This window comes from Monodelphis domestica, chromosome 2 (assembly GCF_027887165.1).
Source record: "Monodelphis domestica isolate mMonDom1 chromosome 2, mMonDom1.pri, whole genome shotgun sequence".
Classification (NCBI taxonomy): Eukaryota; Metazoa; Chordata; class Mammalia; order Didelphimorphia; family Didelphidae; genus Monodelphis; species Monodelphis domestica.
The window spans coordinates 411,817,481-411,835,633 of NC_077228.1; the positions used below are offsets into that span (position 1 = coordinate 411,817,481).

General features: G+C 37.1%; 1 protein-coding gene across 17 annotated transcripts in view; it reads right to left on the reverse strand.

Moving 5' to 3' along the window:
• The window catches only part of MAP7 (microtubule associated protein 7), a 249,148-nt gene that overhangs the window by 124,595 nt on the left and 106,400 nt on the right, over window positions 1-18,153 (reverse strand). For all 17 annotated transcript variants that reach the window (XM_056818865.1, XM_056818860.1, XM_007484613.3 and 14 more), the window contains one exon: window positions 15,019-15,081. In XM_056818865.1, the coding sequence (XP_056674843.1) occupies window positions 15,019-15,081 (63 nt within the window). The remainder of the gene's footprint in view (window positions 1-15,018; window positions 15,082-18,153) is intronic.

The following is an 18,153-nucleotide window of genomic DNA, read 5'->3' on the forward strand; positions in this document are numbered from 1 at the left end:
GCTCAGACTTCCAACCAAATGCAAAGCAGGTGTTTGGAGGCCACCCTGATCTACCTTGATTTGTATTAGTCATAATATGCTTTCAGAGAAACCTAGCTAATGTCTAATGAGCTTACAGATTCTAGAAGCACTGGAAATGCCTAATTGCCTTCTGTAATTGGTAGGGAGCTTTGTGTTTGTTGCTGTTGCCTGGCATCAGCATGAATGTTAGAATAATGGGAGTAAGATACCTTCTAGACCCCTCTTTTTTTCCTCCCACAAATCCAAGAAAATGCTCTACATTAGTCAGCAGTGAGCCTTCCTGCCTCTGCTTCTTTCTCTAAGGCAGGCTTTTTCTCAGTTCTGTGGGTTTTCAAGTTGGGGCTATTATATCAGCCATCTGGATTAAACCGATCATCTTATTCAACCAACTCTGAGGCTGCCTCTGCCATTGTCTAAGACCTCATTTTAACATCATGTAATGTTTACTTACATTTATATAACATGTCAAGGTTTAAAATGCTCTTTCCCACTGACAATTCTGTAATGTAAGCACAGTTGTTTCAAAGAAAAAATAAAAACACCTCTGACTGGCTTGTAAAGCCTACCACCCTATGGCTCCAACCTACTTTTTTTCAGATTATTTAATATTATGAATAGCCTCCTAATTGGTCTCTCTGATGGAAGTTTCTCTCCCTCTCCAATCCATCCTCCTGCTAAAGTAATTTTCTTAAACCTGTGATCTGACCAAATTATTCCCTTGCTTCCCAAATCCCAGTGGGTCCTGTTTACTGTCAGGATCCCACAAACAGGTCTGTTTATTAATCAAATAAAAAGACCTTCGAAATAGGGCTCCAACCTACCTTTCCAACCCTATTAAACATTGCTGCCTTTCATATACTCTGGAGTCCATTCAAACTGGTCTTAATAAATGTCACTTCATTTCCTATTTCTAAGCTTTTCCAGGTCTGTAATGTACTCTTTCCAGAGTTTCCATCAAACCTCAAGCCACATGTCACTTTCCACAGAAAGCCATTCCTGAAGCCTTCTCCTCCATCTGTAGAATTGCCTGGTACTAATTAATCAATCAATCAATTAATATTATTTTATTATTTATTATATATTATGTTTATATCATTGTATATTGATGTATTTATATTAATATATTATATATGAAATTATAATGTATATACACATACATTATTATTTATTATATTATTATATATGTATATAAATTGTATATACATATATATATATATATATATATAATTTTAAACATGTATTTGTTAGCACAGTTGTATTTTAAACAGTATTTGTTAGCACATTCCTAATGGAATATAAGTTTCTCCAGCACAGGGACGATTTCACTTTTGTCTCTGTGACCACACCACAGTAGGCAATTAATAAATGCTTTGGGGTTGGTCATCTTAATTGGTAGATGGGAAAATTCTGTGTTTTCTTCTAAACTGAAATATTAATAGTGTCCCTTGTTAATCACCTTGATAATATATAGTGAGTGTAGATTTGTGATTTCCTTAGATATATCTAGAACTGCAAGATTCAGTTAAGTCATCACTGTCACTCATGTCCATGATTTGCCAAATGCTTGTCAGAGTCTGCTGACCCACTTGCTGTCGTGAATGGTACTAAAGGAATGGAAGCTTCTGCCTCTTTGGAGACTAAGGAATTTGAACCAAACAATTCAAGATGATGGCCCTACTTCCTTCTATAGTAAAAATTAATTGACTTTTCAAAAAACTCTTTCCCTATGTCACTATTTCATCTCACTTCATAGTACATATCTCCAACTCACAAATGAGATAACTGGGCACATGATTATGATCAAATACTACTACGCTGTAAGAACTGATGAGCAAGCTAATTTTAAAAATATGCAAAGACCTACATGAAATTATTTAGGGTGAAATGAGAACATTATATACAGCAACATAAGTATCATTTGAAGAATGACTTGTGTATGTCTACCCCCACATATATTGACTCATTTGGTCTTCATACTAAACCTAGGAGGAAACAGGTGATATTATTATCCCCATTTTAATTAATTGGAGCTGAGAAAGGATAAGTGACTTGCCCAGAGTCAAACATTTAATAAGTACCTGAGGCAGGATTAAAATTCAGGTCTTCCTGACTCCAAATCTTGTGTTCTATGCATTGAACCACCTGTTTTATTTATACTTGAAAGAAATTAGAAAATCATAAGACTTACAGGACTTGAGTTCAAATCTTAATACTCCCCTATAAACATTTATAAAGCACCTACTATGAGCTCAGCTCTATGCTAACACCTGGGGACCTTGGACAAATCAGTTCAGTTCATCTCTATGGGCTTTAATTTCCTCATCTGTAAAATGGAAAGGTTCCTCCCATCTCACCTCTAAATTTAACATCCTATGTTGGACAGTTTCCATACATCTAGATATCTTATTCTGTTTTCCAGTTATCTCCCCATCATCTAACACAGTGCTTTGCACACAGAAGATACCAAATAAAAGCCTATTGTATTCAGGTTTGAAGGTGGCATTATTTATAACCACTCCCAAGGCTCTGACTTAACCAAAGATGTTGGGGATATGGGGGCAGGAACAAGTAGATGGAAGAAGGTGGAAGAAAATGGAAGAAGGTCTACTGAATAGATTATGATATCTCATTAGGTGGACAACCAATAGAGCACATCCATCAGGCTATATGTCTTAGATAGACACTACAAATGGCTAACTAGCTTGGAGCATAATTCAATAAGAGGAGAGGAGGTTCAGCAACATGGATTCTTTAATGCCCCTAACCTTCATTCAGAAACATATGTCCATTTTCAAAAACGCTACTATCCTACAAATGTAGCCGAGGCATAGGATCCTTTGGTTTCTGAAGAATTAAAAATGAATTATCACTCAGAAAATATTGGAATAGGTGTGAGCAGGCTGCAACACATAGCAAATAAGGAACTAGGAAAAGCTAGAGTATAGGATCTCATTTAAGAAACTGAGGATTAAAAAAGATGGGCTAGTCAGTGGTGAGACCAAGGGGATAACCAAGGATAAGCTTGTGTACCTCACTGACATCTGCACTGTTAGAAGAAGAAAGGGCGGGACTCAGGATGTTAGAATGTATATGTTTTTGGAGTGCATTCACATAAGTGAGATTTCTCAGATCCATTTAAATATATGTGGGTATTGTATTGAATTGACTTGGTTTTCATATGGATGTCCCATAGACCCAGTCCTTTACCAAACTCTCCCAAGTGTATTTAGGATGCAGCTGGGTGGCACTATAGATAGAACAATGGACTGAGAGTCAGAAAGATTCATGTTTCTGAATTCAAATATGGCCCAAGACATTCAGTAGCTGTGTGACCCTGGGCCAGTACTTTAACCCTATTTGCTTCAGTTTCCTCATGTGTTAAATGAGCTGGAGAAGGAAATGGTAAACAGTTCTAATATCTTTGCCATGAAAATTCTGAATGGGGTCATGAAGAGTTGGACATCACTGAAAACAACTGAACAACCACATATTTTAATGAGGGTAGAAGAGATATCTACTTTTAAAAAATTATTCCAAATGTTTACAAACCCAAACAAAACAAGCATTTCTATATATTAAAAAAGAAGCTAGTAAACAAATGAAATAATAAATCTCCTATATGTTTAACTTGCTTTTTTCATATCTACATAATAGATCCCATCCACAAGTTCCCCAACTCCTCCCCATCCTCCCTACATCACAAAGGATATCATCAGGGAGGTCAACATGTTCATATAAATTGTCTTTCATTTGTTATCTTTCGGTTCACTTTCTGGAGGTAACATTCACACTTTATTCTTCCAGTATTAGTTCTGTGGCTGTATATAATGTTCTCCTGGTTCTACTCGTTTCCCTGTTCACTATCTCATATAGTTCTTTCTAGGTTTAAAAAAATACATTTATTCATCATATATCTTTGTATATAAAATTGAACTCCAAAGGTAAAATCTGTAGATTTGGTAATTTTTTTAGAAGTGTTCCCTCTATGCACTATGGATGAAAATATGGCTGAAAGGAGCAGGAAATAAGCATTTATTAAACACCTACTATGTGCCAAGAACTATGGGATAGGCACTTTACAAATATTCTCTTTTGCTAATGGGTGGCAGTACTTATATTCAACAATGCTGCAGCTGGAGATTTTGGGGGGTTTCCAGCAGTCAAAGGAGTGGCACCATAAGAACTGACTGGCAAACCCCCAAGTGCTGCTGTTGACCACCAGCTTTTCTATGTCTTTGATTCCGCCTGGTGTTTGGGATAAGCATAATTCTAGGGGCACCTCACCTAATGTGATACAAGTAAATGCATTATTTCATGAATGATTGGGGTCTACTTATTCACAAGACAAGAAGGGCAGCAAGAAGATTGTGAGTTTCTGGTAAACCAACACAATGAACTTTAGACTTCCTTAGTTTGGGTCTAGCTGCTGGGAGAAGTCAAACTATTAGCCAAAGACTAAGTTAAAGAGAAATGCTAGCATCTACAGTCTATAAATGATTAATAATGTTAGTCTAAGCTTGATGGATGGTTATGACTTTCCAGACAGAACAAGAAATTAAAAAGCCTTTCTTTCTTCCTGTTAATAGTTCGATTCAGTGGTCCAACAGTATAACTTTATGACAAAATGGAAAGCTACAAAATTAATGCATGTAAGGCAGCAAAATAACAGTTCACTCTCTCTTTAGCCATTAACTAAATTTTTTTTTAACCCTTACCTTCCAGCTTAGAAACCATCAGCTCCAAAGCAGAAGAGTGGTAAGGGCTAGGCAATGGGAGTTAAGTGGCTTGCCCAGGGTCACACAGCTAGGAAGTGCCTGAGGCCACTTAGCCATTAATTTAATCAGCTTCATCAACAACATTTATTTCAAAGGACAAAATGTCATCAAGAAAGGTTGGGTTGCATGACAGGTGTAGTTAAGATTTACTGAAAATTAAAAATCTCCATCAATGAGAAAGAGGCTACTATAAAAAGGCTAGAAAGTATGTAGTTGAATTCCAAAGTGTACTTTTAATATAAAGCACATCTAGTCCAACTTATTTGACTTGGATAAATATACAAAGTTTAGGGAAACATAAAAAAAAAAGTATGTTTAGGGGGATAAAAACTATACAAACAATAAAAAGGCAAAGTATGGGTTCTGGGAAAGATAAATCAAATTTTAAGAATATAAACAAGTGGGCAAGTAGGGGACTCAGTGGACAAAGAGACAGGCCTACAGATGGGAGGTCCTGGGTTCAAGTTTAGCCTTAGACACTTCCTTGCTGTGTCACTTAATTCCCATTGTTTAGCCCTTACCACATTTCTGCCTTAGAACCAATACATAGTATTGATTCTAAGACAAAAGTTAAGGGTTTTAAAATAATAAATACAAATACAAATGAATTACATTGAGTCCTCACCCCTCAGAAAAAAAGAGAGAAATAAATGGGGAATAACTGATTTTATTTAAAAAAAATTTCAGGACTCAAATATGCTTTAAAATACTAAAAAGATTTCACTTTACATTTCTATAGAAAAGTTCTTCAAAGAAAAAGGAAGTAGGGTTCTACTGGGCAGAAATGTGGCCTGAAATCCAGCCTCTGACAATTACTAGCTTTGAAATCTCTGACAATCAATTTATCCTCTCCAAACCTCAGCTAATAAATGATTTGTGCCAGTCCCAGCACTCCATCCACTGTACTACCCAGCTGCATCCTAAATTTACTCAGGAAAGTTTGGTAAAGGTAATTAACAGCTAATACTGTCAATTTTCTATTTTGAAGAAAACACAGAACTTTATCAACTCTCAGTTAAAGTAATCAACAAGGATTTAGTAACTATTATAAAGACAAAAAGGAAATAATCCTTGCACTGAAGGAGCTTACATTGTATTGGGGAGACAATTGGGAATGGTAACAGTTTTACTCTAGTATCTATTTAGCTTGTTTGTGATAATCAATTGAGATGTGTGTAAAATGTTTATAAATCTTAAAAAACCTATATATTTTTTAGCTTTTGTTAGTTTTATATTAAGAGCAGCTAGGTAACTTAGTAGAGTGCTGAGCTTGAAATTAGGAAGACCTGATATCAAATCTAGCTTCAGACAATTACTAGCTGTGTGACCTGTTTGCTTCAGTTTCCTCTGAGAAGGAAATAACAATCCACTTTAAAATTTTGCTTAGAAAACATCCCCAAAAGGGTCACAAAGAGTCAGACATGACTGAAATAAAGTAAGAACAGAAAACTGAACAAAGTATTAAATCAATAAAATATTCTGTGATTTTAAATCTATGAACTCTTGAGGCTGATGAAGGGCAGATTTAGAATCAGTGGATTTTAGAAACCAGAAGTAACATTAAAAATTCTCTAGGGGGCAGCTGGGTAGCTCAGTGGATTGAGAGCCAAGCCTAGAGACAGGAGGTCCTAGGTTCAAATTTGGCTTCAGACACTTCCTAGCTGTGTGACCCTGGGCAAGTCACTTAACCCCCATTGCCTAGCCCTTACCACTCTTCTGCCTTAGAGCCAATACACAGTATTGACTCCAAGACAGAAGGAAAGGGTTTAAAAAAAATTCTCTAATAAGACCTAGCAAGGTAACCCTGTTCCATTGGCATCTAGGTGGCACAAGTAGAGTGAATGCTTGGTGTGGAGGCATTAAGATCTGAGTTCAAACCTAGCCTCAGATACTTCTTAGCTGTATGACCTTGAGCAAATCATTTAATTTTTGTCTGTCTCAATTTCCAACTGAAAAATTGGGATAATAATTAGCATTTAACTCCCAGGGTGGTTGTGAGGATCAAATAAGATAGTATTTGTAAATCTCTTAGCACAGTATTTGGCCCACGGTATATACTTAATATATGCTTTTTCCTTCCTTCTTCCTTCCAGATCTCTAACCATTGGATTTACTAGAATCTGAGTCACACCAAAAACAGCTAAAATTCATAATGACAGTAACACATAACAAAAGTAATTTAATAAATTAGGTTCTTTAGGAAATCTCAGGAATTTCTAAAGCTATAAATTGCAAAGCAGATCTGAATTGTAAAAGGGACTTTCTTCACTAGATGTTTCCTCCACCAATGTGATCACAGGTTCAAAAGAAAGAAATAATGTTAAAAAAAAAAGGAAAAAATTGACAGTTGAGTCTCAGTCCAGTCCTGAAATATGCTCAGGTTGGTAAGGACAAAAATCACACAGACCCCATTACAGAAATGAAGTAAAATAGAAAAAGTTAGCAAAACAAACACATCCAATTTTGCCACAGCCATATCTACTTTGATTATAATAACAACTAATAATCATAATTGTTTACATTAAAATTTGCTTTTAAGATTTAAAAAGTGTTTTGCTATAATCAACTTTGCTACTAGTAGCAAGGCAATGATCCAGGACAATTTTGAGGGACTTATGAGAAAGAATGCCAACCATATCAAGAGAAAGAACTGTGGGAGTAGAAACACAGAAGAAAAACATGATTGATCACTTGTTTATATGGGTATAGGATGTGGGGTTTTGGTTTTCAGAAGATTACTCTATCACAAAAACGAATAATATGGAAATAGTTATTGAGTGATAATACATGTATAATCCAATGGAACTGCTTGTCAACTCTGGGAGGGGAGGAGGGAAAAGGCATGGGAGAGAACATGAATCATGGAATCATGGAAAAATATTTTAAAATAAATAAATTTTAGAAATACTAAAAAGTATTGAAATAAAAGGGCCTTTCTTTTTTTTTAAAAAAGTGTTTTATATATAGCAGAACATTGGTGGACAAGCAATAAATATAACCAGAAGCAAACTTTATTAAATGGCTCCAAAACTCTGGCTGTTCAAATGTTCTCTGGGTTTTCAGAACACTGCTGCTCTCTCCTGGTTCTCCTCTTGCTTGTCTGACTGTTCCTTCTGGTATCCTTAACTGGATCTTCCTTCAGGTCACACCTACTCTGAGTGTCCCCCAAGGTCCTGTCCTAGTCCTCTTCTCCCTATGTTATCTCACTTTGGGAACTTTTCAACTCTGAGGGATTAAATTATCAAGTCTATGCAGATAATTCTCAGTTCTATCTACTTAGCCTTATTCTCTCTCCTGATGGCAAACAAACTAGATGTCCTTTAGACATCGCCAAAACGTAATTCTCTACCTTTCCCTTTAACTCTCTCTCTCTCTCTCTTCCCAAACTTCTAGTTTACCTCTGGTCACCTTAATTCCTCACTTACACTCACCCCATATGTCCAATCTGTTGCCAAGTCTTTTTGTTTTCACCATTTCTCAACTCACACAAACTCCACTCTGGAATAGATTCTCATCATCTCCTACCTGGATGTACAATACCCTGGTGGGTCTCCCTGACTCAAGTTCCTCCCAGTCTAAGGCAATTTCTATTCAGCATCCAAAGGGATTTTCCTAAAGTATAGATCTGATCATGTCCTCCCCATTTCTTATCAGGAAACTCCAATGGCTCTGGACCAACTATATGAAATTTTATTTGGTTTTAAAAGTCCTTCACAATCTAGCCTCTTCTATCTTGTCTTCTTATACTTCTTTCCATCTACTTTGTTGTTCAGTAGTTTTTTTCAGGCCTCTTAGACTCTGTGATCTGATTTGGAATTTTTGTGGCAAAGATTCTGGCATGTTTTGCCATTTCTTTCTCCAGCTCATTTTACAAATGCGGAAATTGGGGTAAAGAATGGTAAATGATTTGCCTAAGGTCATACAGCTAATGTCTGAGGCAAGGAATGTTAAGTGATTTGCCCAAAGTCACACAGGTGGTATCTGAGTTTACAGTAGCTCTCTGGCCTTCTTGACCCCAGGCACTGTGCTCTATCCACTTCAATACCTAGCTGCCCTTTCTATGTATTTGATCACCCAGGGACACTTACCTTCTTAACATTTCTCACAAGATACTCTATATCTCCTGAATGTGCCTTTTCCCAGACTGCCTCCCCATTGTTAGAATGCTTCCTCCTCTTCTTTGCTTTCTGTTTGGGAGATGAATTCCCATTTACCTTGTCTGTGTCTTATTTCCCCCATTAGAATTTAATGTCCAGAGATCAGGTAGGGATGATATTTTTCCTTCAGTTTTTATTCCCAGAGCTTATCATGGTGCCTGGTACAGAATTTAAAATGAACTATATAAGCTAAACAAAGGAACAGTCTCAAGACCTGAGCAAATTATCAAGGCTTTGAGTAAGGGAGCTTTAAGATAATTTTGTAAGAACATCACCTACAGGCAGAAAGAAAAAAAAAAGCCTTTTTCTCCTTTACTTAATCATGTTATTCCCTTAAACCTAAAACAATCAATCAATCAGCAAACATTTATTACATGCCTACTATATGCTGGACATTATCCCAGCTACTGGGAAATGAAGGCAAAAATGCCACAATCCCTGCTCTCCAAGATCATACATTCTACTGGGTGATACATGTTTACAGGGCAGTAAATACAGGATCTACCTACACAGGGAATACAAAGTGATGTGATAAGTGAGTAGGATAAAAGCTAGGGGAATCAGGAATTCAGTAAATTCCAGGTATGGGGAACAGCCTAGTGAAAGTCACAGGGGAATGAGATGGAATGTCTGTTAGTTTTTCAGTCATGTCCAACTCTTCGTGACCCCATTTGGGGTTTTCTTGGCAAAGAATGTATGAGGAATAGCAAATAGGTCAGTCTGGAAGAGGCACAGTATGTGAGGGGGATTAAGTCTTGAAGGATAACCCAAATAACAGAATGATTAATTTATAGGTTCATAGATCTAAAGGTGGGAGGAACCTCAGAGGCCATCTAGTCTGAAACCCTCATTTTATAGATGAGGAAATGGAGAGCTAAGGAGGTTGACTAACTTGCCCAGGGTTATAAAGACAGTAGAGGTCAGACATGGGATTGTCTCTATTAAAATGCATCCCCAGAGTATATTCCTTTGATTCATCTAGAACTGCTTGAAAGGCCCTGAACACCTCAAGGGAAGGCTCCATTTTTCCTCTTCCTACTTTATATGAAAAGGTAATAAAATGATCCATGACTATTACCATAATGCTCCAGGTTAAATAAATGTGATAAACATCTCATCATGTTTACAACACAAGAATCTTACCTGAAAAACAATGAGAGCTCATGGGTCCAATTGTTATAAAGCAAAAGCTAATATTAGTGAAGCTTTCTGGTTTTGTTTTTTAATCTAGGGTCAACAGTGTAGTCTGCACGCTTTTCCATAGCATTTATTTTTTAAAATGCTATATTAAAAATGAAGTTATTTTAAAAGAGCTTTTGGACTAGTTAATATGAGAATTTGTATCTCTAGAATAAGTATATTTATTACAATTTATTACATAACAAATCATTTGTATTACATTATTGCTATGCTACACATAATTATATGTAAAAAGGTAAAAAAAAGGTTTCTCCAAAGATTTTCAGAGCAGCATTAGATGAAATAGGAAAAAAGGTAAAATAAAGTTTTCTTTTAGATTTTGAAAAAAGGTTAACTCTTCCATGAAATATGAAACATGAGTATGTTTGTGTGAATCTTTATAGGTTGACTTCTTTTATCCTCAAAGTCTGTTCTGCAAGAGGAAATTTCAAAGATCAGTATAACTCAGTACAAGTTTAGTTTCCTCATTTGTAAAATGGAAATAATAACAACATCTTTCTCCCAGGGTAGTAATGAGAATCAAATGAGATTTCTTTCTAAGTTCCTCAGCCAAGCAAATGGCACACAGTGACAAGTGCAGGGCTGATAAATCACCATTAAGTATTGTGTCTACACAGCTTGGAGGTTATTCTGGGTAAAAGCAAAAGGGGAAACACACAACTCTACAATCCACTGTTTTCAAGTGGCAATCTTGTTCATTGAACCAAACACAAACCAAGAGAGGATTCTTTTCAAAATGAGCAGTCAGGCTCAAATAGCTACCACTCCCTATCCCGCCCTCCCCACGCACACACACACCCTGGCCACTACAGTTCCTGGTTAAACAAAGACTGGTAGCTAAACAGAGGTTCATCTGAGTGGGTGGGGAGAGATGTGGGTGGTGTGTGTGTGAAGAAGACAGAGGGAGAGAATAAGAGAGATAGAGAGAGAGACAGAGAAAGAGAGAGACAGACAGAGACAGACAGAGAGAGAGAGAGAGAGAGACAGAGAGGCAGAGAGAGAGACAGAGAGAACTATGAAAAACTAGACTGGGTACTCAGTGCTGTGAGCAATTTTTGAAACTTCTCTGCTGGATATTCTTACCCCCCCCCCAAAAAAAAAGGCATTAACTGTGTTATTTGAGGTACTAACTTGTAGTTAATGATGTTTCCATGAGAAATGCATCTAAACAAGTCAGTAATTTAAAATTAGCCATGTGGAGATGACACCCATCCTTTTCCTACATTACTGTTAGAAATGGACACAGAACACTGAGAAACTTGGTAAAATAAAATTTAGTGGTCCTGGTTCACAAAGCTGACCTTCAAAAGGAGACCATTTGGGAATTTTTAAGGGTCACTCTGGGAGGATAGAAAAGTGCAACAGTAAAGAAAAAAACTCTTAAAACTGAGAAACTGCTGAAAAGCTCAAATCTTATAGTTGGTGTGAGAATCCTTTTATATATAGGTTGTGCTTATTCCCAGTTTGTTTCTGTTAACCAGGAATAACTGCACCATAAGCTGTAGAACAGAGATGTCTTTTAGTTTGATATGAAGCCTATCTCTAAAAGGGTTGGGGGGGGGGGGGTTAGATGTCTTGTAGTATAAAGGGGGGGGCCAGAAAGGGCAATAAAAGATTCCTTAACTCTATACTGATACAGCTCAGTGCTAAGGTATTCAAATAGGTAGCTCAAGATACAAGAGAGAAAAGCTATTTATGGGCTCATACATCTCACCTGAACAGATCCTTAGATGTCATTGAGTCTAACTCTCTCATTTGACAAACTGAGGCTCAAAGAGGTTAAATGACTTGCCTTAAGTAGAGGACAGGATATAAACTCTGATCCTTTTATTCAAATTCAGCTTTCTGATACACAGATAACATTTGGGGAAAAATAAGATTAAAGAACTCAAAGAAAGGGCAAGTAGGGTCTTGTGGAATTAGATTGTGAGCTCCTCCAGAGTATGTCCAGGCACATTGCCTGGGAATAATAATTACCTAACTCATGCTAGCCCACTGACTGTGACCTAAAATTCTATGTAAAAGAAGTCTGTTCAAGAAGGAAGGGAAACTCTAGGTGCCTTAGTGGATAGAGCCAGGCCTGAAATCAGGACGACTTGGGCTTAAGTCTAGCTTCAGATACTTCCTATGTGTGTGACCCTGGAAAACTCACTTAACCCCATTTGCCAAGCCCTTGTGCTCTATCTTAGAATTGTTACTAAGAGAGAAAGTAAGGGGTTTTGATTTTTTTTTTAAAGGAAGGGAAATTCTGATCACATATGCATCTGTTTCTGAAAAGGAAGAAATGGCTAACATTTATTTAATGCTTTGGGGAAGCTAGGTGGTACAGTGGATATGTTATGGGAGAAACAGATGCAAGTTTGTAGCAGGATCTTGCCCCAAGAATGGGAGGCTCATACTCTGTTCAACCCAGAAGTAAGAAAATAATTTTTTTGAGGAAAAGGTTTATATGATGGTAAAATAGTCTAATAGTTGGTGGAATAGCCTGGGGGTTAGCAGAGTAGCCTTTCTGGAACTGATGGAATAGCAGTTCCATACCCTTTAGATCAGGGTTTGCATATTTATTGGGGTCTGGGCACTAGTCATCTCCATTTCAGAGAAATCTTCACCTTTTCCCGAAAACTCTGGAAAATGGATATGGCCAGATTCAGGAGGAGGTGCAATTTTGGGTCTGAAACATACCAAAGAGGGAATAAGGAGTACGTGCATGTTTGTGGGGGGGAAAGGGGTCATTCTGGAATGCCAGAGCTCTTAGTGCACATGTTCCTTGTTCCCTTCATTGTCTGCTTGTCATCATTTGCCAGTGAGAGGTCTTACTACACTTCTGGAATGTTTTCTTCAATGATGAGAGGATGGGGAGGGAGATAACAGTAAAGTGGACAGTAAACTGTTGTAGGTCATTAGTAATGTCTACCAGTTCAGAACTAAGGTAAATATAGAATATAAGTAATCAATAAAATAGATTAAGTACAAGGCTGGTAACCAGTATAGAACACTACAGATCAAGTATAAGTAACTGATGATATAGAATGGGTAGCTGATCAACAATACAGATTCTGCAAAGCATGCTTGACAAATGCTGAAACTACAGATTTTATAATTCATGTTGAACTAGTGCTAACTGATGAGAAATACAAGATTTCAGAGTATGAGGGTCTTGTTTCCCTCACTGTCCACTGCCCAACTCCATCAGATAGAGTGCCAAGCCTAGACTAGGGAAGACCTGAATCTAAATCGGGCCTCAGACACTAACTGTGCCACCCTGGGCAAGTCACTTAATCCAGTTTACCTCAGTTTCCTTATCCATAAAATAAGCTGGAGAACAAATTGGCAAACCACTCCATTATCTTTGGGAAGAAAACCCCAAGGGGCAGCTAAGTAACTCAATGGATTGAGAGTCAGCCTTAGAGATGGGAGGTCCTGGGTTCAAATATGTCCTCAGTTAATTCTTAGTCACACGACTCTGGGGAAGTCACTCAATCCCCATTTAGTCTAGCCCTTACCACTTTTAGCTTTAGAATCAATACACATTGTTGTTCATAAGATGGGAAGGAAGGAAGAAAGGAAGGAAGGAAGGAAGGAAGGAAGGAAGGAAGGAAGGAAGGAAGGAAGGAAGGAAGGAAGGAAGGAAGGAAGGAAGGAAGGAAGGAAGGAAGGAAGGAAGGAAGGAAGGAAGGAGGAGGAAGGAGAAAAGAGGGAGAGAGAGGAAGGGAAGAAGGGAGGAAGGGAGAGAGAAAGAGAAAGAAAGAAAGGAAGGAAGAGAGAAAGAGAGGAAGGGAAGAAGGGAGGAAGGGGGAGAGATAAAGAAAGAGAAAGAAAGAGAGAAAAGAAGGAAAGAAGATTTGACAATTGACTGGAATGTGGGGTGAGAAAGAGTGAAGAATCAAAGTTCACTGAGAGGTTTCAAACATACAACAGTTCAACATACTGATGAAATCACAAATAGAGGCAGTGGGAGACAAAATGCTTGTCAGGAAGACCTAGGCTGAATTCTACTTCAGACAATATCTACATATGTGACCCTGAACAAGCTACTTAATTTTTCTTTGACTGAGTTTACTAATCTGTAAAATAAGAGATAAATAATAGAGCCTTATCCCCAGGCTGGTCATTAGGATCAAATGCATGTACATCACCTTGCAAATATTAGAGAGCTCTATAAATGAGCTATTGATAATAATGAACTGTTATCACTAATATCAGCAGAAGAACTCAGGGTTGTCAGTAATTTTTGATGAATGATTGGCCTAATTAAGAGAAGACTACTCATAGTTTTGTTTTGAGTTGAGAGGTACATTCCTTCCTTCTTGGATATAAGGATTGGTTTTTAGCAAATGGTCTCATCCAACACAGCAAATCAGTTACACACACATACACACATGTACAAAGCACTCACATTTTGTCTGAGTAGCACCCTAAAGGTGACTTATTTTTCGTTGACCTTAGGTCTAGTGACCATTTCCCAAATGCCAGAAAAATGGCTCTAGCTTTGCCTAGCTGCCAGCCATAGTTTCTCAGGACTATTTCCTTCTGCCCAGATATAAGCAACTAATCCTAGTCACAAGTTCAATGACTGATTTAAAGACATTAAAAAAACAAAACAGGTTATGTAGAGTTAGGTAATACCTCCAATCACCTTAAACCATTAAATAACCTTTAGAGAGGGTGCAACAAACTTCATTTATCAATAAAATCAGGCAGATAGCTTCGGGTAATTTAATTTTACAACCTTTTACACAGATCAGAAATGGTCACTACATGCTGGTTATATCTAGATTTGTTACTGGGCAATGGTGGTATAACAGAAAGATTTACTAGACCCTGAATCTGAAGATCTGGGTTCCAGTTCGAGTTTTATAACTTACTAGTCATGTGACCTTGGGTCTGGCAATTTGTGTCTCCGAGCCTCAGTTTTTCAGTTGTGTCATCTGCAAAATATAATTAATATTATCTGTATTATCTACTTCTCAGAGTTGTTACAAGGATCCAGTGAAATAATGTTATAAAATCAATTTCTAAGCATTAAGAACCATAAAACATATCCCATTATTAAATTTTACTGATGGCATTTCCTTATCCTTCACACTAAGAAAGAATTTTAGCATCAAAGCGGGTCAAATATAGGATTCTGAAAAACAATCCATGAATGTCTTTAATCCTAAAAGCAATACTCCATTTGCTATGCATTTTAAATAACAAAAATGTGAACATTGATAACGTACACATGTAGCACTTGAAACTTTACAAAGGTAGGCAGCATCATTACTTTGATTTTATAGATGAGGAAAATGATGTTCAGAAAACTTGAGTAGCTTTTTGAGAGCACATAGTAAATGGTAGAAATGAGATTCAAAATCAGATTTTTCTGCTGATTTCCAGTGCAATATTTTTTCTACTACTCTCTCTCTTAATTTGCATCATTTAACTTAATCATGACAGAAAATAAATATAATTTGGATATTTCTTTTCAGAAATGCTATTTAATCAACTGGGCTGATAACATTTCATCCAAAGAGATGACCAGCAACAGTAGTAGCAGAGGTGTCTGGTTTAAGAATGCTCTTTTGATTTTTCATATTCTAAATGATTAACCTTCTTTTCCCCCTCTGAGCAGCATGCCAGTGTTATAACCATATGGAGCTCAGCATACCAGAACTCATTCCCTGGATTCTGCTTAATTTATATTGATAGGAGAACCTTAGAACAGACAGGAAAGAATCCCTTCCTGAGTAAAATTTAAAAAAATAAAATCATAACCAAAACAAGAAACCAACACTCCCAAGCCAGACATCAAATATTTCTAAATCATTCTCTATTGCATTTATAGCAATAGCAACATGAGGGTGGTGGTCAGGGTTGTTCAATAATTCCTATTTGCTCGTTCTATAAGATTATTCACTTACAAAAATGAATAACATGGAAATATGTTTTGTGTGATAATACACGTCTAACCCAGAAAAAGGTGAAATAAAAAAAGATTAAAAAAAAATCTATTTGCTCTTCATCCTAACATTGACTTCCTGACCAGATAAGTTCCTGAATGTAAATTGTTTTCCACTCTGGATAATAGTGTCAAAGAATCTATAATTCTCTTTATCCTTTTGGTATCTCTAAGCTCCCAGCAAGGGACAGTGCTTCTGGCAAAACACTTCTATTTCTTCCACAGATATCTTTCCCCCTCAGATGGCACCTCCCCATTGTGTTTCCAATACATACAAGCCTACCAGCAAGGGCCCACAGCTAATGTTATTTACAATGGCAATATGAATGAATAAAGCAAAAGTGAAGAGACCATCTCAATCTCCAGACAGAAATGGTTAAGGCTCCCTTAAAAAGCCAAAGGGGAGAAAGGAGATACATTATTATTATTGTCTTAGGATCTATAACATAGATGGGTTACAGTAACAGCTTTTGTACTAATCTTAGGCAGCTCTCTCTCTTGGCCCCTTTCTTTGTGGCAATAAACTCTACTTATTGTAGTGCAGTAGATAAACTGCTAGATCTAGAATTAAGAAGTTAAGAAAACCTGAGTTCAAATCCAGCTTCAGACACTTAGCTGTATGACCTTAGGCAAGTCACGTAACCTTACTTACCTCAGTTTCCTCATCTGGAAAATAAATTGGAGAAGGAAATGGCAAACCACTCCAATATCTTTGCCAAGAAAACCTTAAATGTGGTCATGAAGCATCAGAAATGACTGAACGCCAACAACAAATGTCACCTATACTTCCATTCTCATAGCTCCATGTGGCCTTTAAAACTTCCTTTTCTACAGCTTTTAATTCTTTTCTTTCTTTTAAATATTTTTATTTTATTTTATTTTAAAACCCATACCTTACATTTTAGAATCAATACTGTGTATTGGTTCCAAGGCAGAAGGGTGGTAAGGGGTAGGTAATGGGGGTTAAGTGACTTGCTCAGGGTCACACAGCTGGGAAGTCTCTGAGGCCAAATTTGAACCCAGGACTTCCCGTCTCTAGGCCTGGTTCTCAATCCACTGAGCTACCCAGCTGCCCCCAAACTGCTTTTATTTTTAAAAAAAATGTTTTATTATTTTCTAAATTAACAAATGAGGGGAAATGTAGTAGATTTGAGAAAGTTCCATACCAGATTTAAAAAATATTTCTAAAAAGTGTTTTGATGCTTAAAAGGAAAAACTTGAGGGCAGCTGGGTAGCACAGTGGATTAAGAGCCAGGGCTAGAGTTGGGAGGTCCTAGGTTCAAATCTGGTCTCAGACACTTCCCAGCTACGTGACCCTGGGCAAGTCATTTAACCACTCTTCTGCCTTGGAACCAATACACAGTATTGATTCCATGACAGAAGGTAAGATTAAAAAAAAAAAAGGAAAAACTTATATTATCTAGACTATTCTTTTATGTAGAATATTTAATTCTCCAATGATGATGGTTGGATGATATACTGGTATAGTTTTTTAACTGCTGTCAATAAGCTAACTATCTACTGTATTCATGGCAGAAATTTTTTTCTGGGACTCTAAGCATACCTTTCTGAAAGGGTGGATTTGTCCTTTTTTCACTTCTAAATCAACATCTCCAGTGCACAGGGTCTTCTTTTTTCTCTATAACATACAATGGGTTTGAGTAGCATTGATGGGGTTGTGCTACATTATTACCATGTATACAGTAAGTGTAAAAAGGGTAAACAGAATAGAAAAAAAGTAGAGACCCTATTTATAACATCTAAAAGGTCCTCAAACCTCTACTGACAAAGCTCTTTATTCAAGAACAAGAATGTTCATTCTTAGTACCTACGTAGCATAAAGCCAGTGCCAGCTAATGATAGGAAACGACTGGTACCACAATGAAAGATGAAAGGCAGGGAGGGGCAGAAGATGACAATGTTTGCAGTATTCTCTCAAGAGCACCATTATTGAGTGAAAACTGCTGATGATGCATTTGTCTCCAAACACCGATGACTACAAGAAGAATGGACTCAGAATAAAAGGATTTTATATTTGACAAGTAACTCGAAATTGTTT